Source organism: Aulonocara stuartgranti, assembly GCF_965226115.1.
Source record: "Aulonocara stuartgranti genome assembly, chromosome: 11".
Classification (NCBI taxonomy): Eukaryota; Metazoa; Chordata; class Actinopteri; order Cichliformes; family Cichlidae; genus Aulonocara; species Aulonocara stuartgranti.
The window spans coordinates 6,349,619-6,372,967 of NC_138947.1; the positions used below are offsets into that span (position 1 = coordinate 6,349,619).

Consider the following 23,349-nt stretch of genomic DNA (forward strand, 5'->3'; position numbering starts at 1 on the left):
TAAGAACTGCCTTATTTCTTCATGGCATTCATTCAACATGGTGCAGGGAACATTCCTTAGAGATTTGGGTCCATATTGACATGATAGCATCACACAGTTGCTGCAGATTTGTTGACTCCAAATCAATGATGGGAATCTCCTGCTCCACCACATCCTGAAGGTGCTCTATTGGACTAAGATCTGGTGACTGTGAAAGGCATTTGATTACAGTGAACTCAGTCTGGGGGGAGTTCTTTTTTTCTCCTCATCTTTCCTCATGTTGTGTATTTTCCATTGTTGTACCTCTCTGACCTGTCTTCCCCGTGTGATGTTTGTGTAATGTATGTATGGTCGGAAGGGTAAGATGGTGCTGGCACAGCTGGCAGCCTTAACCCAATTTCCCTCGGGATGAATAAAGTATGATCAATCAATCAACACACTGACATGTTAAAGAAACCAGTTTGAGATGATTCAAGCTTTATAATGCAGCAGCCTCAACTGTTAAAAGGCAAAATGAATCCATGTTTTATGTTGTTTAAGCCAAACTCTAACCCTACCTTCTATATCTGAAATCCAGAGTCAAGAGACCAGTCAATATTTTTCCAACCTTGTGTTGTTCAACTTTCACGAGCCACAGTCAACTGTAACCTCAATTTCCTGCTCTTAGCTCACAGGAGAGGTACCCAGTGTGGTCTTCTGCTGTGGCCCATTGGCTTGAAGGTTCAATGTGTTTTGCATTCAGATATGCTCTTCAGCATACTTTGGAAACCGCATACCAACTGATGCCTTCCGATCAGCTCAAAGCAGTCTGGCTATTCTCCTCTAATCTCTGAGATTAACGAAGCATTTTCATCCAGAGAACATCTGCTCACTGGACAGTTTTTCTTTTTTAGACGGTTCTTTTTAAACCCCAGAGATTCTTGTTCAGGGAGATCCCCAGTAGATCAGCAGTTTGTTAAATACTCAGATCAGCCTATCTGGCACCAACAACCAAGCCATGTTAAAAATAATTTAAATCACTTTTTCAACGTCAATGGGTTACTTTGACAATGTCCGCATGCCTAAAGGAATTGAGATGCTGCTATGTGATTGGCTGATTGGCTGTTAACCAGCAGCTGAACAGATATAGCTAACAAAATGACAGCAACAATGGTAATGCACAGAATCCTTTTGAATAAGGTACCACAACTCCTTGTCTTAACTACTGTATGTGTGTACTTAAATACAAATACCCATTCTGAGCCAGGAAGTGTTTTTTTTAACTCAGCAATCAAGACATGGTTATTCGAATAAATAAATAAATAAATAAATAAATAAATAAATAAATAAAAATCCCCCATAGCCTTGTTTTGAGTAGTTTCATGCAGGAACTGTATATGTGGAAAAAACCTCCATTTACCCATGACAAGAGGTTCATGCTTGTGACAGTGTGACAGGATGTAGACATTAATGGTACCCCCTGCAGCTCAGCTGTAATGTTAGCTAGCTGCATGCTGCCTTCGGGTGGTGAATGCAGACAGCAGAAAGAAAGTACTCAATGCGCGAACCTTTCATAACAATGTTTTTGGATTTTGTTGAGTAAGCCGGTTATGTTTTATGGACAGATACATTGCTGCTGATTTTTTAAAAGCTACTTTTTGATGCTTCAAGCATTGCAATAAAAGTGTTGTTCCATCATATTCTAGAGATGTTAGACATCTGTATAGCTGATCTCCAAAACTTGTCAACTCACAGTAAAACTATATAAATGGTTAAGTAACAATTTAAGTAAAGTGGGAAAACTTGCTAATTTTATTTCGAAGCTGTTTGGAGGCATTTATTTTCTTTGCATCTGTTTTGTTATTGTCCACAGATGTTTCATCACATCATTACAATGTTGCTGACTTCTGAAGTTTGTCCCTAAACAATTTTTATTATTATTGAATCTGCTTTAAAACAAAATCGATACTTTTTAAAGGTACACATATATTGGAGTCCGAGGGAACAGAAACTTTCAGGGGCAGATGTTATTTATCCAGTTTTTAATGGATTGAACTATTTACTGAGGTCACAGTGGAACTAATTTAGCCTCCTAAGACCCGAACTCTTTCATGGCATGCATTTTTAATTTCTCTTTGCTATTTGGGCTGATTGGGACCTGATGAATGTAAAAAGAAAGAATTACCTTATTTTTGTTTCTGAGAAAAATGAGATCCACATAAGAGGACATTTGTTTTAAATTTCAATAGAACAGTGGCAGCATAATGTCCTCGTAAGTGGATATCAGGCCCTTGTAGAGAAAAATGTACTATTTTGTCTAGACAACCAAAAATGTGATGTCCACATACACTCAACAAAAATATAAACGCAACACCTTTGTTACTGCTCCCATTCCCCATGGGATGGACGTAGAGACCTAAAATTCATTCCAGATACACAATATAACCATCCCTCCCAAACAGTGGTCACAAATCAGTCCAAATGTGTGGTAGTGGGCACATCTGCTATATTGAGATAATCCATCCCACCTCACAGGTGTGCCACATCAGGATGCTGATCTGACATCATGAGTAGTGCACAGGTGTACCTCAGACTGCCCACAACAAAAGGCCACCCTGGAATGTGCAGTTTTTTGCGCTATTGGGGGTCTGGGGACCCAGAACCGGTCAGTATCTGGTGTGACCACCATTTGCCTCATGCAGTGCAACACATCGTCACATGGAGTCTATCAGATTGTCAATTGTGGCCTGTGGAATGTTGGTCCACTCCACTTCAATGGCTGTGCGAGGTTGTTGGATATTCGTGGGAACTGGTACACGCTGTCGTATACGCCGGTCAAGCACATCCCGAACATGCTCAATGGGTGACATGTCCGGTGAGTATGATGGCCATGCAAGAACTGGGACATTCTCAGCTGCCATCTGCCCTGAACAATGTGAACCATGATTCATCCGTGAAGCGCACACCTCTCCAACGTGCCAGACGCCATCGAATGTGAGCATTTGCCCACACAAGTCTGTTACGGCGATGAGCTGGAGTCAGGTCAAGACCCCGATGAGGACGACGGGCATGCAGTTGAGCGTCCCTGAGACGGTTTCTGACAGTTTGTGCAGAAATTGTTTGGTTGTGCAAACCAATTGTTCCAGCAGCTGTCTGGGTGGCTGGTCTCAGACGATCTTGGAGGTGAACCTGCTGGATGTGGAGGTCCTGGGCTGGTGTGGTTACACGAGGTCTGCGGTTGTGAGGCCGGTTGGATGTGCTGCCATATTCTCTGAAACGCCTGTGGAGACGGCTTATGGTTGAGAAATGAACATTCAATGCACGGGCGACAGATCTGGTTGACATTCCTGCTGTCAGCATGCCAATTGCACGCTCCCTCATTGCTTGTGGCATCTGTGGCATTTTGCTGTGAGACAAAACTGCACATTCCAGGGTGGCCTTTTGTTGTGGGCAGTCTGAGGTACACCTGTGCACTACTCATGATGTCAGATCAGCATCCTGATGTGGCACACCTGTGAGGTGGGATGGATTATCTCAATATAGCAGATGTGCCCACTACCACACATTTGGACTGATTTGTGACCACTGTTTGGGAGGGATGGTTATATTGTGTATCTGGAATGAATTTTAGGTCTCTACATCCATCCCATGGGGAATGGGAGCAGTAACAAAGGTGTTGCGTTTATATTTTTGTTGAGTGTATGTGGACGCCAGGTCCTAGAAGGTTAGCATTACACACTTTCAGGAGGGGTGTCTCAGACATTTAGAAGGACGTTCATGCATTCAGGCATGATATATCGATGCATGTTATACTCTTAATTCATGTATTTTTGTCATGACAGTCTATATAACCTTATCAAAAAGTGGCATTTACTGTATTCATGTAGGCTTTATTTGGGGAGGGGGTCATACTGAGACCAAACTATTTACTTTTGAAGTGAAAGATAAATAAAATGTAAAAATTATAGTCACTTTCAGTTTGTCTTTCTCCTTACGATAAACCCCCAGTTGATATCAGCATTTAAACATACGACAGATAACATTTTAAATGATTGAAAGTTAAATGATCCTAGAATCAAAGGATGCTACATGAATGCAAATGTGAATTGCTCTGGGCATTTCAGTTTGTATGCAAGAAAAGTATATACATATTTTCCTGTTTTACACCATTTGAATTACTAGCAAGTTTCCTAAAATAACAATGAACAATTCTGTTGTTTTTGTCAGATTATATTAAATGCATAACTAATAATGGATAATGTTTTATGTTTTAGGAAATAAGATTTTATTGTGATAGTTGTTTCTCCCAGTAGTTTATTCTTGGAGTCCTCTGGGATGCCACTTGGTGTTCCTCAGAAATTAAATGAGATTTAACATTTCAGTGTTTGTTGTTTATTTCTGCTGTCACTGTTCAGTGTTTCACCCTTACAGCAGCTCATAACTGTAATCGTGTAAGCTGTAAGATTTCAGGAATTTATCCCATTATCTGTAGAACAGACTGGCATCATATGTTCAATCATGTCAAATAACTAAAGTGGCCTATTGTTGTAGGGTGCTGTCAGCCAACAGGGTGTATGTTTTGACATGCTGGATGAAAAGACACAGGAAGCTTTCAAGAGCAGAAATCCACAGAGTAACTCAAGGATTCATTTTTCTTTTTCCTTTTTTAGGTTAAGAACAAGTTGACACTGGACATCAAATACTACAAACTCAGAATATCCTCTACTTCACCTCTGCAAGATGGAGTTTTACACATTCCCTGTGAAGCCATGCTTCTAGTTTGAAGTGCTGACACCTGAAGTAGGCTGACGTGTCCTCACCACTCGCTCCCCCTTATCGGGGACACACAGGCAGCTTCCTCACACAGCAGCCTGGACCAGCACTGCCACTTTTAACCTGCTTCCTCAGACTAGCACAGCAGTGTTTTCATATTCCTCACGGTGATTCTGAACGAATTAGTCCTCTCTGTGTACTACATGACTGTATTGGTACTGTGAGTTGCAGCTACAGGAGAGGACTCTAAGATTAGGGTAGACAGACTTCTGCATCAATAGACAGGGCAGGATGTTGACCTGTTTGCCCATTAGCAGGCATCAAACTGATAATAAGAATGTTGACAGCACATCTTCTTATTAGCTTAGATTGTTGGGTATGTGATGGTATCACATTTTTTTACAATCATGCCTGGTTTGGTTTGTTAATCAGAAAGTGACGCAAGCTATCTGCAAGAAACAATCATGCCACACAAGCAGAGGAAGACTGACATCTAATAACCAGGAGTTACCCACGCTTGGAACGCAGAGTACAATAAAAATTAAACCACAGAGTAACACAGCGAGCAGTTATGCTCAATTTGTGGCATGTTCCACTATCATTTGTAAGTGGAATGAACACCAGAGGAGATAGGAGTGCTTTTCATTATGCCAGGCTTCAACATGAGCTAGTGAAAATCAAAATTTAAACATGTCTAACCTGGTGAGATGAAAGATTAACAAACCTAGAAAACTATTCCGCAGTGGATCGGATCAGAGACAAAATAAAAATGCAGTGATGGCCTCATTTCGATGCAACTGGAGCTCGGAACAATGGCTGATTTCCTGCCAAAGTGCCGAGTGAGTTGACAAACCCACCACCATCTACTGGCACAGAGAGTAGCTGGTGGTAATTTCTAACCCAGTTAATAATAGAAGAGGAAGTATTCTGATTCCAAACTCTTGTATCAGCAACAGCAGGAGATCTGCACTCCAATTTCTTGAGGACATTTATTCCAGTCCTCAGCATTAAGTTAACGTTGTCTCTTGCTGTACATTGGCTGCATAATTATTGTGGAAATCAGGGGGATTCACAGCCTAAATGGCTCATAGAACATTTAGAAAATAGACATGAATGCATGTCATTAAAAACATATTTTCTCTAAAACAGCAAATCCGTATTTAGGCGGATATTCAGGGCCACTGTTGATGCTGATTTCTGTCATTTAGCACTGGCATTATGGTAAACTTGCTGATGATGCCAAGTAGGTCGTTGTTAAAGCCAACCTGTGTCAAATAGTATTTGCTGCTTATTTTTAGCACATTTTGAATGTGACTAGCAGATGGTTGCAGCACACGGCACTGTACAATGACTCATAAGTGTCACTCAGTTAAACAATCAGAGAAAAGTGTGCAGTACAAGCACGGAAACAATATGTGGAAAATCTGTATTGTCCTAAAATCAGTAACCCAGATCCAGCTGGTATTCAAAACAAAGACTGACTGGCATTTGAAACCTTGACCCAAGTCAGTTTGCAGCACAACTGGTGCAAAAGCATTCATTTTTACTGCACATTTCTGAAATCTCCCTCACTTTACCAGGTTATGTGTTATTCAGAGTGGATGCTCTGAACTCATGGAGATTAAATAAATAAAATCTGTTATCACTATAATTTGATGTTTGCTCTCTGGCATTAATAACCATGTTGTTGACGAGAGGATTCACCAGCCTCACTATTGCTGAATCATACATTCACACGTGGCAGCACAGTGCCATCATCTGGTTGACAGAAGTGCTGTAAAATCACTGAATGTGGTTCATGAGGCGAGTTTAGAGTCTGGATACAGGAGACGTTTCATCATTTGTTCTTTGATGTCCAGCAGAGTTATATTTCAAGTTTCCAATGAGACCATTATTTCAGGTAATTGGTTTTTATGTATTTGGAATGAGGCTGCAGGGATCAGAATAACCAAGAGGGGATTTTTTTTAAGTATTTGGGCCACTGACAGCCTTCTCCATCAATCAAGCTCCCCATTGAAGAACACCTTGGCTAACAAGTGGATTTTTTTCTGTCTTGCAGTCAGTAATTTTAGAATAAAGAATTTAACACTGGAGGAGGATGTTCATGGGGGTGGAGGGCTCAGCTAAAAATACTTTTCATGCAGACTGTAAAATGTAAAATTTAGGAACACGGGGTTCTAACAATCAGCTCAAGACACTTCTATTTTTGTTTAGTAAAAATGTTCACAACACAGCAGTGAAGACGACACTGTCATCAGGGGTGTTGTTTATGGTGGAGCTGCTGCCTCTCCTCTCTGGTACACAGCAGCCAGCAAAGAGGTGGCACCACGATAAAGACACCAGTGAACCCGGGTGGAGCGAAAGATGTTCTCCTGTAGTTAACAGCACTGCACGCTACTTACAATCAAAACCTTCATGGTTAAAAGAAGATGTTTTTCATGTTCTCGAGTTACTGCATTCACAAACGTAGGTGTGCACGCCATCTGCCTGCCTGCCCAGTAGGGTGACGACAGTACCCCTTTAGCCTTTAGTGGCTGATGGTTAAAAACAATCTTTTCACCTACAGCAGAGTACAAAACCATTTCAGTTTATCTGTAGATGTTGGCTGCTTTTTCACTCATTTTCATTCCAGTTCTTCTATATGACCATTTTCAGATGAACCATTATATGGTCAGTTCTTGCTCATTAAGAGTGACAGTCTTGACTCTTGAGGGAAAAATTTCTCACAGAACCTCATTTACATTTTCCAGGAACTCGATCCACATCATCTGAGTCACTGTGTTTGGAAAAAGGGTTCTGGGATGGCTTTTCCTCAGACCACTTGTGCTAAATTTGGACTGCATAGTGTTTAAACAGGTTATGCATTAATGTAAAAAATAATTCTGCCTGGTTTGTAAAATGAAAATTATTCAAAGCAAAGTCTACGTATTATAGATTTTTTCATTTATTTATATACATATATACACACACACACACACATTAGTGATTACTGGGATTAAATACATTTACTGTAGTGCTGCACTTAGAAGCATCTCAAATTCATACTTTCTTCATTCTATGTCAACAATACATAACATTAACATTTTCATGCTGTAAGACAAAACATTCAAAAAGATGAAAACAATCAAAGGAAAAAAAATACTAAACTAAATAAGGTTAGAAACACAATCAATAGTGGCACAGAGATGCCTTACATTATAATTCTGCAATCATGCTCTATGGCATCTATAAAAATGCTGAACAGACCCAGTTGATTCTGATTTTGAGTCAAGATGGCAAGAGGAAAAGATCTAAAGAGCTTTGAAAGAGGGCTCAATGTTTTATCACAAAAGCTTCAGTCACAAAGACTGCTCAGCGTGCCACTGTTTCAAAAGGAACAGTGATTAATGTGACATCTGCACTTAAGATGAAAGACATCAAACATCAGCTGTGGCCGACAGCAGACATTTGATCACAGTGATGCACTTGCATGAGTGCAAAAATGTGACGGGGGGGGGGGGAAGCAACAGTTTCTCTAGCCGACAACAATGTTACTTAAACTCAAAGTTCACTATTCTGTATGGAATACTATTCAAACAATTTCATACATATACATTTAATTATGTAATATTGCAGGAACAGGACTTTCACTTGCAGCATACTATATTTACAGCTTGGCAGTAGCATAAGTGAAAGGATTCAGATGTGTCTTCCGTAACATAATTTTCTTTACATTATATTTTTTAAAAATGCCCTTATTTTTTTATACTTAAACTTAAAGTATCTAATAGTACTACTTGTTCCTATGGAGAGCATAGATTGTGTTGCAGTAATATTACTGTGAAATTTGTTTTCCCTTTTAAAGTTTGCCTAATCAACTTTAATACATCTGAAATAAAAATATAACATTATTATCATAAAAAATATATATAAAAAATTATGTTTTTATATTAAATAAAAACATAATTTTTCTGCCTTAGTTTTACTCTTCTGACATTTTGGTTCATTATATGCAGTGGATGTTTTATTTTTTAAATTTTAGATTTCTAGTAATAGATACTATTACTTTAGGATGGACGGGAAAGATGTCATTCTGCCTAACAAATACTGTTACCTTAATAGACTTCAAATGAGGCGCTACTGAAATAATAAGTTTGTAAAATGCTCTTAACTTCAGCCACTTAATACTATAAAATGCAATTTCAACATTTGCACATCCACAATAATAAATGTTTATACAAAACCCAGCCTCTCTGATTACCACAGTCTGAGAATGAAGTGCTCTGTTGGGATAATATGAGGTCTTAAAGATTTGATGGGCTTAATTGTGTAAGACATGTGAGGAGAAGGATTTGAAATTCAATTCAGTGAGACAATGAAGAGAAGCTATTATGGGAGAAATATGGTCTCTCTTTATCATCCCTGTTAGTACTCTGGTTGACCAACTGGTAGTTTGAATTTCAACAGTCCAGCCTATAACTAGCAGCATCACTCTAAGTCAGGATGTTTATAATTTCAGAGCCACTGAACAGATGAAAGCAGTCTGACATTTTTGTTTAATATGCACTTTGAAGGACACATCCTGGTCAAAAATGACTTCAAGATTTCTAACAGTGTTAACAGAGGTATTCATATTATGTGGTTAGCGCTTCTGTAAATTTTGTTACAGCCCTTTCATATGTAAAAATAAATAAATAAATAAATAAAATAAATATGTAAAAATTGTGTAGTTTGTTTGTATATGTGTCTTTCTTGCTGCTGTTACACCCAAATTTCCCCTTGTGGGACAATTAAAGGATGATTCTATTCTATTCTTCTATTCAGAAAAGCATCTTTTTCCCCACTGCTATGTAATCTATTATTTTAAAATTAAATGTTATTAAATGTTCAGACAAAAGACGGTTTTCTGGGGGAAAAGTGGTGGGTGGGCTCATTTACATCTTGAGAAAAGCCAATTGAATCTAATAATGAATTGATTACAGTGTTAAGGCTGTTATTTTCAACATCTATGTGAATGTTAAAATCACCCACTGTAATTATTTCATCGGAACTGAGTAATGAATCAGATAAAAAGAAGACGAACTCTGAGTAAGGATGACAGATAAAAACAACATGTATTCTTGTAGGATCTCTTCCTTATAATATAAAGTGACTTGAGGTGATTGCTAATTTGGTGCTGAATTAAACTGAACAACTGTTTTTTGAGAGAGAGTTAGGGTGTGCAGGCTTGGCTATGACTATCTAGATCCTTGGTTTATTACTTTAAAAAAATAAATTAAAAAAAAAAGCTGGTGAAAAACTGCTACCACTCCTCCTCACCCTGTGCTTTAAGGTTGGCAGTAAGAATGACTCAGGGGTGTTGATTTATTTAAAATAACATTTTTATCTTGCTGGAAAATGTTTGACTATTTATTTGTTGAAGTGAATTCTTCATTAATAGAACACATCTGTTCGAGTGCTTGTTAATGCAAGTATCTAATGAGATGCAACACTTAGCCACTTGATGCATAACACATACAGACACAATCAAGAGGACCTGTTGAAATTCAAACTGAACATCACAATCACAGGTGATATAAGTGACTTTGATTGGGGCATTGTTGTTGTTGGTGCCAGATGGTCTGAGTTTCGGAAACTGCTGATCCACTGATTTTCCTAAACAGCTCTCTTGGGTTTGTCCAGGGGGCCTGTAGGGCAGTACTTGGATGTGGACCCAAGTGCAGAACAGACACGGAGACAGCAAATTGATTCTCACAAGCCTTATTATTAACACGGGGATAAACTTGAAACACGAGGAAAGTATGCATGGCGTGGCGAAACTGAACAAATGAGAATACAATTAGCAGGGAAACAGAAGAAGCTGGAATCTTGGAGATTACTGGGTCAGAGTGGCTTACTTAGAGACAGACGGTGGCAGGAGGACAAGCTTGCGTGTGCAAAGGGGAGTTATTCCTGAGCGGAGGTGCGTGAATCCTGTAATCGAGACCAGTGTCCAGAGAATGCGAGTGGCTGAGGAGTGGGATGGTGACGTGCCGAGAACACTGCAGGCACAAAGAGTTAGTTGACGAGCTGGAGGAGAAGAGATGGTGACGCTAGTCTTAAATACCGTCTCGCTTATCACTGAGAAACGGGGTCAGGTGAGTTGCACAGGTGAGACGATGAGGGCTCCGCCCCAGGGCGGATTCTGCAGTCATAACAACAACAATGGAAAGGTACCGGAAGCTTACCCAGACTATGACAGGGTTTACAGAGGATGGTTCAAACAAATTAAAAATATCCAGTGAGCAGCAGTTCTCTGGTTGGAAATGCTTTATTGATATCAAAGGCCCGGTAAGAATGACCAGGCTGCTTTGACCTGCAGGCAGGCAAGAGCAACTCAAATAACCACTCGTTACAACTGAGGTATGCATAGCATGTAAAATATGTCAAACATTGAAGCAGATTACAGATTACAGCAGCAGCTTGTCAGAACAGAACAGAACAGTGAGCTTACAATTCACAGACTCACTAAAACGGCACAACCAAAAAGTAGTCGGGTCTGATGACTCATGGAACGGTCAAAATTTGGGGTAAACAGGATGAAAGAATAGATCCATTCTGCACGATTCAGGCTGCTGGTGGTGGTGTAAATGTGTGGGGGATACTTTCTTGGCATGCTTTGGGCCTGTTAGTGCCAACTAAGCATTGATTATACCATGTCAATCTATGCCACAAATAATAGAGGCAGTTATTAAGGCAAAAAAGGTCCCAACGCAGTACTAGCAAGGTGTAACTACTGAAGTGGCCAGCGACATGATGGTAAACAAGTCAGAAAATAAATATAAAATGTTTTTTGGTTTGTTTGTTTTTTAAATTTCAGGGATTTTGTTTTATTGTTATTGTTGTTGTTTTTTATTTAAATATTGTACTATTAAATCTCAACTAAAATGTTTTTTGCAACTTTTCACAGTAAGTTGCAGTATCTTCACGTCCTACCAGGGGGCGCAGTTTATGCGTTGTAACTGACATTTTTGTCACTAATTGTGGAAGTAACTGCTGTTGCTGCAGCAGTATACCAGAAGACTTCTTCTGGTATAATGACCTGAACAAAGGCAGTTCATAGTTCATAGCATTACACAAAGAACAAACATGTGTTATTTGAGTAATGACTGGGTGTGGCCCAGTGCAGCTTCACCTCCAGCATCCCGTTTGTTTGAACACAACAGTGCAGACGGATAAATCCACCATCATCGGCTTGCCCAATGAGAAGAGCGGGGGGCGTTCCTGGCGTTATTTCTCCGCTGGCGAGTGAACCACAACAAACAACGGAGATACACCGGATGGCAAGTAAAACAGACTAAAACACACACCAGGTAAGCGGTTAGCGGAATGTTAAACGAACGTCTGTTGGATATTTAACGACTTCGACGACTGGCGAACCGTCGATCCGGTTTTAATTAAATGTCTGAATTACGTTTGGCAGCCTACAGTCGACGCAGAATACGGGTTTTCAGAGTGTGTTTACATTTTTTAAAAAATGTATAAGCTAAATGTGCCTATTGTTTGTAAAAATAAAGGCGTAAAAGCCGCGTTCCACCGGCCGGTACTGTGTGTCCTCGGCTAGCCTTAGCAGCTCAGCAGTAGCAGTAACAGCATGGCGGCCTTTGCTGTGTGTCGTGTATGTAGACAACAGCCTGGGTGAGTCTGGAGCATTTCTTTATAGTTTTATGTTGAGCAACCCTCAGATGAAACAGCGTGAATATCCAACGGTGTGGAAAAAGGCAACTCAAACATGACGGTGCTATACGTGTTGAGAAACACCGGCCTACTTTACGGTTTAAAACAAATACCTAGAGTTCTTTACTATGAGGATATTAGTTCAGTCAGAACTGCCAGTTACTGGTCATTTACTTAAGTGTACTCACATGAAATCTTAGTATATTTGAAACTATAGCTGGCGTATTAATACTTCAGCAGTTCTTTGATATTAGTGTATGACAGACCAATATTAACCACTTTATATAACACGTTTTCTTATATTATTATACTTGAATATGGCACTGTGCTTATTTACATTACATTATTATTTACAACTGCTGAGTAAGTAGTGTTTTAAATACCAGAGAAACACATGGGCCTAAATTCCAACTATTTTATCATCAGTGAGACCGAACACAATACAGAGACACAGAGCAGGCAGATAGCAAGTGTGTGACTTGCATGTCCAAAGCCCCCACTGGATGCCATTGTTTTGACAATACATAGTCAGAAAGCCATGCCAGCACTGCTAAAATGAGCAAATAACCTAAGAGAGCTGGACAATTTGAAACTGGTTGTACTGGGAAAAAATAAAATGCACCGGTACCAGTGCCCAGCAGCATCTGTTTTAAATGAGCACAGCCCTAAAAATGCCTCACACTGCAGTAAATGTACTTTGGAAAATATGGAGCAGATTTTTCCTGTTCAGTGAACACGTCTGCTAGTCATTAGAGTCAGATTGATTTGACAAAGCAGTCTTAAAGCAATAATATCATTAAAAAAACAGATTGCTCACATATTTATAACCTTGAAGAAACACATCACACAGCAAAGCATATTTATGAGTCCTCAAGTTATGTCTGAATTATGACTATTAATTCCTAGTTATGGCATTCTATGAATGTAAAGCTGTAGTACTATGCAAAAGTTAATTTGCCCATCACTTCTTCATATTTTGTTGGAGAAATAGGAAATAGGTAGAGCAATTAATAGGGGTTTCCAGTTACATCATAGATTTCTCACTGTAGTCCAAATCAAGCATAACTTGAGGCAATTTACTCTCTCAACGGTCTCATGTACTAAGTTTGTTTCAGTCTATACAAGTTAATATTTTATACTTTAAAAAGAGCAAGTAGGTCAGTATTTAGAGGTTGGAGAGGTAGGTGCTAGACACCATAGTTTGCACCAACTCCCGTTCCCTCCTCCCCCGACAGGAAAGACTTGTTGTATCAATTTGATTGGATTATTATCTATGTATCAGTATCTATTAGAAAGTACTCATTTAGGGTTGGGTTTTAAAAACTACTCATTAGATTTAGGAAAAAGACTGGTTTGAGTTAAAATACAGCAGTTCCCGCTTCTTTTAAAACTCTGTTACTCTGTCACTGTGACAGTAAAGTCGTACTGACGGTGGAGAAAAGAATGTGACAGTTTGTCTGCGTGACCATGAGCAATTCAATTACTGTTTCATTCCTGTCACATTTTGCCATGAGAGTGGTCTAAATATTTAACTTACAAATGTGTTAGTTAAATGTATTTTATACAACATTGAAAAATAGAGAAGAATAGAGTCTATGTTTGAATTCCAACAGATTTACAAAAGACTTTTGTGATGAAGTTTGTTTCCCTGGGAAGTGTTTACTGGGATACATCCAGATCTAATTTTACATCCAAATGGCTCTCTGGCATGTGGTTAGTCAGCATGGCGTGCTGAACTTGTGCAGAAGTTCCTCTCTCTGTATGTTCTTTTTTTTCTGCTGATTACAGACAGCTGCAGCTATGGGCAAGACCCAGTCACTCTTAGCTAAGCAAAAAGACGAGAGTCAAGATGCTCTGACGGAGTATGGGGGGAGTCACACAGAAGAGGATGGAAAGAATGGAGATGTGTCTCAGTTCCCCTATGTGGAGTTCACTGGACGGGACAGCGTTACCTGCCCCACATGCCAGGGCACTGGCAGAATCCCTCGTGGTAAAGCTTAGCTTAAATGTTTAACTGTTAAGAGTTTTTTAAAAGCAGAGATATTAAAGTACCCATCTGTACAAAATACCCATGAATCAAGTTGAAATTTACAAGAATACCATCCCAATTTATTATAAACCTTTAGTAATGGCTTAATGAATGCTGTATGCATTTGGTTTTATCAAGTTTGACTGACAACTCTGCATTATAAGGAAACATGCAATCCAACTGCTTGCACATTTTCATGCAAGTGTTGCTTGCATTTGCATCACCCTTTTCCACATGTCACCTCAATTTCCAACCAGTAAGAAAAGCAAGGACAAAAACGGAAATATTGCTTACAAAAATTGTTATAACTTAAAGTCGAAAGTTATAACTTAAAGTCGTAGTTATGTTCTTAAGACCACAGTTCTTTTCTTGGCAACTATTAAAACTGGCTTGGCCTGCACTTGCTTATCACTCATACTTAAAACCAGATCTGGAACTCAGGACTGCACATTTCTGCCAAGGCCAAGTTTTCTGGATCAAGAGGAATATACTGATCTAAATTAGTTTATTGATATTATCAAGTTGTCTCCCATTTGATATGCCCTACTTCAAAGAGGTGGTTTAATTACTTAGGTGCCACCATTAGAAATCGAGTCAAGACCTGAAAATTGCAATTTTAAGTGAGAAAAATAAACTAGGCGAAGATTCTTCTTTGGATGTAGTTTTAAAGCAGTGATGCGAAATCGATTCCAGCAGTTACACTTTTTTTTTTAAACTCATTCAACAGGTCAAGAGAATCAGCTTGTGGCTCTGATTCCATACAGCGACCAAAGGCTCAGACCAAGCAGGACGTAAGTCTGCATTGTGTGCTCTTTTTATAAATTAGCTGCCTTAGCTGTGCGTGTGATGAAACTAAATGAACACACAACAGCACAACAGACTTTGAAGCCAACAGCTGTTTCAGCTTTTGACTTCTCCTTTCAATCTCCTGCAGAAAGCTGTATGTCACAATATCAGTCGCTCTGTGCCTGCTGCTGTCTGGCCTGGCAGTTTTCTTCCTATTCCCTCGCTCCATTGATGTCTCCTATGTGGGAGTGAAGTCTGCCTATGTCTCCTATGACCATGACAAACGAATTGTCTATCTCAACCTTACAGTAAGTGTGAGCACTTTATAATAAATGATACATAAAATATATACAAAATAAAACGTAATTAATAATCTAACTGAATTTACTGATAGTATTGCATCAGTAGAATGCTGCATGGTTTAATTCTTAATTTTGAATTACGCATTTTTTAAAAATATTTAAATTGATGCTAGCATGCTTAGACAGGCAATGACCAAGGACAGCTCTAAATCAATAATGTTTGCTAACAAGTTTGCCATATTAACTACCTTCTTTTCTCTAGAACACACTGAACATCACCAACAATAACTACTATGCCATAACTGTGACCAACATCACAGCCCAAGTGCAGTTCTCCAAGACGGTGATAGGGAAGGCCAGGCTTAGCAACAGCACAGTGATCATACCACTGGATGAACAGCAGGTAGGTTGATATATGTTTTCTGTGTTTAGACCACTTTTCTCACATATTTTCTCCGATAAAATCTGGGTTCTCCTAAATGTTGAAATCCTCTTGAATCAAATATGATGCGTTTTTCTCTCAGGAAACTCACATGATTTGCACTAACCTCAAACTTTATTATGCATAAATGGAATTTGTGCATCAGTCGGCTTTGTGTGTTTTTCTGAATTTTCCAGGTTCTATGAAACAGCCTACATACACAAACACTCATAAATATCTTACATACAATTTCCACTTACCACAACTTGGCAACCCACAAGCTAATTCGAGGTGTATGTGTGCATCTAAGACCAGGTTGATGCTAAAGGCGTCAGTTCACTATGTCATTCCTATTGTACTACTGCAGCACCTTCTTACTGTGAAAACACAGTACAGGGTGAGGCTTTAAAAACATGGGGAAATAAAGTAAAGGCCTTTGTGTGAGATGAGTGTGCAGAGGTCATCTACAAAGTTCAGCTCTGGAAGATGCTTCAAAAATATACAATTCACCAAAACCATTTCACACATTACTGGTTTGTTAGTTATGGTAGAAAATACATTTTTTTAAAAAGGGGGGGGGAAGGCTAAATCATTAAAATCACTACAGCATTGGTGTTCTGATAGATATACCATAGCAGGCCATGTAGGAGGTTACCATTTTTCTGCACCCCAGTGTCAGTATTATAATGTTGCAGTGTAGTTTGGAGATTGTCTTGATCACTTGGCTCAGTGAGCCCTAAAAATGTACAACTGAGTACAAAGTATCCCTCGCAGTTTCTGTTTGTTTTTGTTTTTTTCTTGACTTTCTTTATTTTGCTAGTGAATTTGAAACGTGTCCAGCTGCGGCTTTTCTGTGTGCAGTTTGCATGCTCTCTCTGTGCTCGTGTGGTTTCTCTCCAGATGCTGTAGCTTCCTCTCACAGTCCAAAAACATGCATAGGTTTAGGTTGACAGGCAAGTCTAAATTAGCCATAGTTGTGAGTGTGAGCGTGAATGTTATCTCTGTGTTAGCTCTGCGATAGACTGGCGACCTGTCCGGGGTGCACGCTGGTTTTCCTCTGTAACAGCTGGGATAGGCCCCAGCCCCCCGCTGGATAAGTGGCAGAAAATGGATTTTCAAATCTAATATCTTTTCTCTCTGAATTGTGCTTACAGATTGATTACATGGTCCCCACCATCATCGCTGATGAATTGAGTTACATGTTGTGAGTATCTTATTTGAAGTCCTATTAATAAGGCATTTTACACTCAGATCAGTATCATGTTTAATCTTACTTGTCTCTCTTTCAGTGACTACTGCACCTTACCAACAATTAAAGTTCACAACATAGTGGTCATGATGCAGTAAGTATGACAAGATATTGAATATTTTTCTTTTTATGTCTGATACTGTGCTCAGCTGAGCATCAGTCTTTACTCTCAGCTCCCTCCTCCACACTTGCATAACTTCACCCACACACCCACACACACTGAAGATCTGCCCAGAGCAAACAGCCTTCTGCTGTGGGGCACTGTTCAGATCAGCAGAAGCCCCGGGCCTTTGGGTGCTTTGCTCATTTACACGTCAAATCTGACTTGGAAGCAGATTGTAAATTTAGCAGTTAACATTTCTCCTTATTAATTCTCTGAATCGAATGTCGGGGAAGGCAAACCGCTGGTCTCTAGCCAAGTATCATCAGTATCATTGCACTGATGAATGCCAGTAAAAATGAGGATGAGAAAAGCAGCCAATATCCTAAAACCTAATGTAGCCTTTCAGTGGTTTTATATCTGGACCATGATACAATAAAGGTCAGTTGTGACTATCTAATCGAGTGTCTTGTTGCAATTGAGTGTATTCATTTGCCTCTAAAAAGACTTTTATTTTTAAAATCCCTTCAGTCTGTCTTGAATATTTTAGGAAGATGAATCAAACAGTTGGATTTATAAGAATAACTATAGTATACATAAGAGAAAATTATATTATGTCGTATACACTTGTAAAAATGGGGGATGGGTCAGTTTCAGACAGATTTTCTTATGTTAGTGAGGGAAGATGTCACTAATACTGTATTTTTTTTTTTTTTTTTCTGCGTTTGCAGCCAGTTACAAGAAAAGGGTGATCTTAAAGAGTCGGGTGCTACAACAGCCTAAGGCAGAAGTTCAGTATAAGCTAAATAACGCCCCCACCCCCAAGTGTGAAGAATGCAGAATGACTCTAAAAGAGTCCAAGAATAGATTTTCTTTAAAAAGTCAGTTCTGACAGAAGTAATGATGAGCAAAGTTATTCAATCCCCCCCCCCCCACGCGCACACACACACACACACACACACACACACACACACACACACTTCAGTGTTAGGACACTGCCGCTCACAGCTGACAGTATGAAAATGATGCCGTGTCTTTGTGAGAAATTATTTGCTTGCACTAGTAATTGACTCTCTTCAAAAAATTAGGAAGCAAGTGGATGTTAAAACTGGTTTGATAATCACTTCTGCTATTTAAACAGACAAGCATACCAAGCAAATAAGTAATTATATTAATACCATGCAGTGACATGCAGGGGGAAAAAAGCTTGCGTCTTGCTGCAGTCTGGCAGAAATGTCTTAAGCTAAAAGCAGCACTGTTCTGTAGCACTCCCGTACACCTGCGAGTGTTTCTACAGCTCCATGAGGCTGCTAACCTCATTGATCACATTATTATAAATGAGGTAATGTCAATAAAAAAATTTATAAAGCTTTTGGCAATACCAGATTTTCAGATGGACTAATTTAAGTTTTACCTCTAGGAAATTTTAAAATCCATGAAACTACAGTCTAAATGTGCAGAGGAAGCAGGGCTCTTATCAGCTTTATTTGCAAGATTTGCGACACCTTGGCAGCAACTACAGCTTTCTAACGATGCACCAATGCAACTTTTCCCAGCTCTGATACGACACAGATCTGTTGGCTTCATGCATTTTTCAATGTCAAGTACTCATCTGATACTAATGTTAAATGAATGATCTGTTTTCACAGTCACTCTGAGGATCAGACTGGAAGTTAATTTTTTACATAAGACAATGTCAGGCTTTGCTTCACTGTTTTGTTTAAATAAAATGTAATAAATCCAAGAATGTAAATTTAGTTGATTGGCATTTCTTAGTAAAATTAAAAAATCCCAGTGAGACCAAAGCAAATACAGGCGAAGGGGGGGTCACTGTTTTCATTGTTTGCACCAATCTCTTTTCAGCTCACTGTGCGACTCTTCACAACTACTGTTTATTCTAGTTTCTCCTTTGCCTGCTCTCAATGAGACTTTTCTTACTATCATGCAAACTTGTCAAGTGAGGAGTGGAACTGATAGCTGTGAAGTCATATTCCTAGGAGTCGATTTTGTGATGTTATAAGTACAAGGAAAGCCTCCCAACCAGTTTTTGACTGTAATAAGAGCAAGAAAGAGAAGTCAACAGGGTGTTATCTGAGCTTTTCAGCATGACTCACCTGAAAAGCTGTGGTTGGCTGTTGGTGTAGCTAACTGCTGACACTTTGCTCCATGCTATCTCAGATCTCCTGCTGCTGATGCATGTTGTAGTAAATGCAGAATAACATAGACCTGAGGCCTGCACTATGAAGCCAGATTAATGACTTAGTGAGCAGGTCCAGGCTAAAGGTTTCTGTGTCATAAAAGTGGATTTCTTTTTATCTGACTAAGTCACTGTGGTAACTTAGACTGAACAGATAACCTGCTTCTGATCAGATTATGTTTCATGGTTTCACTGATTCTTTTATTTACAGCATGTATTAAATGTTATCTAGATTATCTACTGGGGGAATATGTTTTATATGTCCAAGTCGTTAAGCCGTACCACCGCTTAAACCACTGAAGCACCTGAAATGTATACTGATTTATTTTGTTATGCAGAAATTGTATAAACCTTGTTGTACTTGATTCTAATCTACTGCTTAGTCTCCTTTACACTGCTGGACGCTACAAGAACAGACAGCAGGAATACCTGTTCAATCCATAAAATAGTTTTCACTTTGATCTGCTGACAAAGTGCAGCAATTTTAATTTAGTTTTAATGTTAAAATGGATCCAGTTTACAGTTTCAGAGCAGCTAAACAGCAGCACAGAGAGCGTGCTCAGAGATAAAATAACTTGAATTCAAATGTTTTGGACTACTCTGTGCACGAAACCACCAGATTAATGATTTTCTGCAACATTATATAATTTTTTTTTGTTTTATTTGCAGTGATGCATTTTGCTGTAATGTTTTTTATCTTCTTAATCACAATTTTATCATCATCATCATCAGTTGATAATGCTTCTGATTGGAGTAGACAGCACCTATTATGATTCTTTCATGCAGAAGAAGAGTCACATGACTTGCAAAATGCCCAGTTTGGTTTGAGCACGCACAGAGCCTGATGCATATACCCCTGCCTGATAGAGGAAGCTGATAAACCCTGTTCTTAACTGTGATAACAGTTATCTCCAACTGAGGTTTGGGGTTTTGTTAGGACAGCTAGCATAAAGAAAGCCTGGCTGTGTTGAATTTTGTTTGTAGTCTACCCCTCAAGTGAGGATCAGAACAATAAGCTGTCCAAACCCAGCAGTCAAAAAGTCAACTTCAGAAGTTGTTTGTTTTGAAGATAAAATGTGTTGTTTCTTATTGATTTTTACTGTGCTGAATCCAGATTGATCAGATTTGTTACTATTTTCAAGATATTTAATCTTTTTAGCTGTTTATAGGTACATGGCTGTGATAGTTAACTTTTAATCAGAAATTGTAAGCTCTTCATGGACGCTTCATATGATAATGTTTCCCCTTTCTTTAATTTTCGAATAACTATGAAAAACTGCTCTGTGCAGAGAAGACTTGATATGCCACATAGAATAACATAGAGGTTTATTCCACTTCAATTCACAAGAACGCTGCACAGAATTTATTTAGAGCTTAGGCCAGAACAAGATGTTGAGTCTAGGTGTGATAGATCTATAGATGGAGGAAATGCACTGGTGTAAGTTCTGAGCTACAGTACTTTCAACAGCAAATAATGATAGCAGTGATATCAGACTGCTGCACAACTATTTCCACTGATCTCTTGCACTTTGATCATGTTTGACTCTTGTTTGCTTTTCAGGGTGATGGTGACAACGTCTTACTTTGGCCACACGGAGCAGGTCTCCCAGGAGATGTACCAGTATGTGGACTGTGGGGGGAACACCACCTCGTTGCACGGGCATGTGCAGGTCTACCAATAAGGGAAGCAAAAGAGCTTAGGCATCAGATACTGCTGTTGACCTCCATACAAAACATCTTTGCTTTTAATTTAGTCGTAGTGGCTCATCAGTTTTTAAGTCCTGAATAGTTTATTCTGTTTAGAGGACAAACATGATGTTTAGAATAGACGTTTTGCAACAAAACCACCAAACGATGGTTTATCCCTCGTGAACCAGACCTGTAAATCCTCCTCATGGCCCATAGACGAGAGGTTTGTAGTTTTTCCAGGCTGGTAAAAACAGAGCACATTATTCAATATTCAGTATCACTCCTCCTCTGTATTTGAAATACTGGAAGCAATAGCTTTACTTACGATGCACTTTAGCTGGACCTTTTGAAGAGAAGGTAATGTCAATATTGCTTAAATAGAAGGGGAAAGCTGCTCACAGCCCCTCTCATTCTACACCACTTTATGAAATCGTTTCTAAAACGTGTGAGAGAGAATTGACTTTTGAAAGTAAAACTACTGAGGTGTTCCTAATCATTCCTTTCTGCTCTTATTTTACTCCTTTCTACAAACAGCCTCTCTCTTTTTGTTTCATGAATTTTGTTAGTGTGTAGAGCAGTACAGCAGACTCACGTCATCACTGATTTATTCTAAACTTTTAGTTTTTGTGCGGTGTGTGTGTGTAACTCTGTTAATCATCAGGTTAAAAGCGACGCGTGACTACTCTGAAGACCTTAATGAGCATATTTTACTGAAAAATAAAATACATTTTTCACTTGATAAGAAAATAACTTATAATAATATTTTTATGTCATAGGCTTATTCATACAAATGTCACCTTTTTTTAAAAATTTTAATTAATCCTATTTTTGTGGGCCATGGTGTAATTTGCTGTTTTGATCACATAAATATAATTTCTTAAATCAACATGCAAAGTTTCACAGTTTAAATCGCTGCAAAATCTCCACATTTCTACACGTCATTTTGAAGAAAGTAAACCGAAATCAAACTGTTCGTAATATTCCATAAATGTGAAAGTTTCCCAGCTATTTTCTAACATCTAAACAGTGGTTTTGTGTTTTTCATGCATGCCGGTGACAATAAAATCTATTCATTTTGAGCGTTTCTTGTGTTTTCTTGGTGTGCTTCTAATATACTGTGTACACACAGAGTGGTGCCAAATGTCTCACTCAGCTGAAGTATGAAGGTCTCCAAATTCTTACCTTTTCATTACTCCATTGTTATTACTGCACATTAATACTTGAAACTGGACGTTTAAAAGCCAAGAAAAAGTAGGTCTTCATGTTTTCAAACATCTGCATCCAGTCCATTTCAGTGGACTGGATGCAGATGTTTGAGCAATGAATAGGAGATAAAATTTGCAGGTTTCTTACAAATGTGCGAAAACAAATTTCATCTGATCATAAATTAGTTGTCCATAAATGATTTTGTCTAGAAAATGTACCCGACATAAACATCTTCCTTTTATTGAGGATAACAGGGTTTTATTGTATTACACCAAAAGAACTACACCTGCAGTATCCTCACAACCCACCAGGGGGCTGCAGCTATTGTAGGGTGACCAGATACTGTACTTTTATCTGGAACTTGTTCTTTCTTCTCACAAAATGAAATAGTGTCCCATATTCTGATCTAGTTCACGAGCACATGTCTCCAAATAACATTTTCTCTTTGACATTGTCTGTGCATTCCTACTGAAACTCAGAGATGAAATTTGGAAATAAGATTGCAAATTTGCAGTAATATTGCAGAAGACCAGTGACAAACTTTAGCGTAACTGTCCTTCATATTCCTCATGCCAAATCTGTTTATCTGCCTCTTAGCATTAGTACGGTGTCCCACACAAACACACTCATTAATGTTGTTGGGATCCTGTCACGAACCTATTCACTCCAGCAACTATCCACAGAGCTGACGCACACACATAAAGCAACATCTATTAACTTCCATTTATGCTCATAATAAATTAGAATTGAGGATGTGGTTGTAAAGCTGTGTGTGTTTAAGCTATTTATTAATGATAATAGTAATATTTATTACTATTTTCAAAGAACCTAATTTTGTTCTCTGCTTTCAAAACTTCTTTCTGGTGTTATCCATCTGTTTGTTTCCTAAAGCGAGAGGCACAGGCCCCTTGTGTATCATGGTATGTTCACATCTGTTGCAGTCA

The 23,349-nt window shown here is 38.9% G+C and overlaps 2 protein-coding genes across 2 annotated transcripts in view; one reads left to right on the forward strand and one right to left on the reverse strand.

Annotated features, from left to right (window-relative positions):
- Nucleotides 1-23,349, reverse strand: part of LOC309717530 (zinc finger MYM-type protein 1-like) — a 122,474-nt gene that overhangs the window by 19,280 nt on the left and 79,845 nt on the right. The gene's annotated exons all lie outside the window — the stretch shown is intronic.
- tmem106ba (transmembrane protein 106Ba) lies at nt 10,758-22,278 on the forward strand. The gene is made up of 9 exons (XM_082550736.1): nt 10,758-10,847; nt 11,916-12,062; nt 14,215-14,416; nt 15,183-15,246; nt 15,390-15,549; nt 15,806-15,946; nt 17,119-17,168; nt 17,254-17,307; nt 21,072-22,278. Exons 3-9 carry the CDS (start codon nt 14,227-14,229, stop codon nt 21,190-21,192), a joined length of 780 nt encoding a protein of 259 aa, XP_082406862.1. The 5' UTR covers nt 10,758-10,847; nt 11,916-12,062; nt 14,215-14,226; the 3' UTR covers nt 21,193-22,278.

Coding starts and splice junctions, on each gene's coding strand:
- tmem106ba (XM_082550736.1), top strand. CDS start 14,227: ATGGGCAAGACCCAGTCACTCTTAGCTAAGCAAAAAGACGAGAGTCAA. Junction 14,417..15,182: donor CACTGGCAGAATCCCTCGTG/GTAAAGCTTAGC, acceptor CTCATTCAACAG/GTCAAGAGAATCAGCTTGTG. Junction 17,169..17,253: donor GATGAATTGAGTTACATGTT/GTGAGTATCTTA, acceptor TCTCTCTTTCAG/TGACTACTGCACCTTACCAA.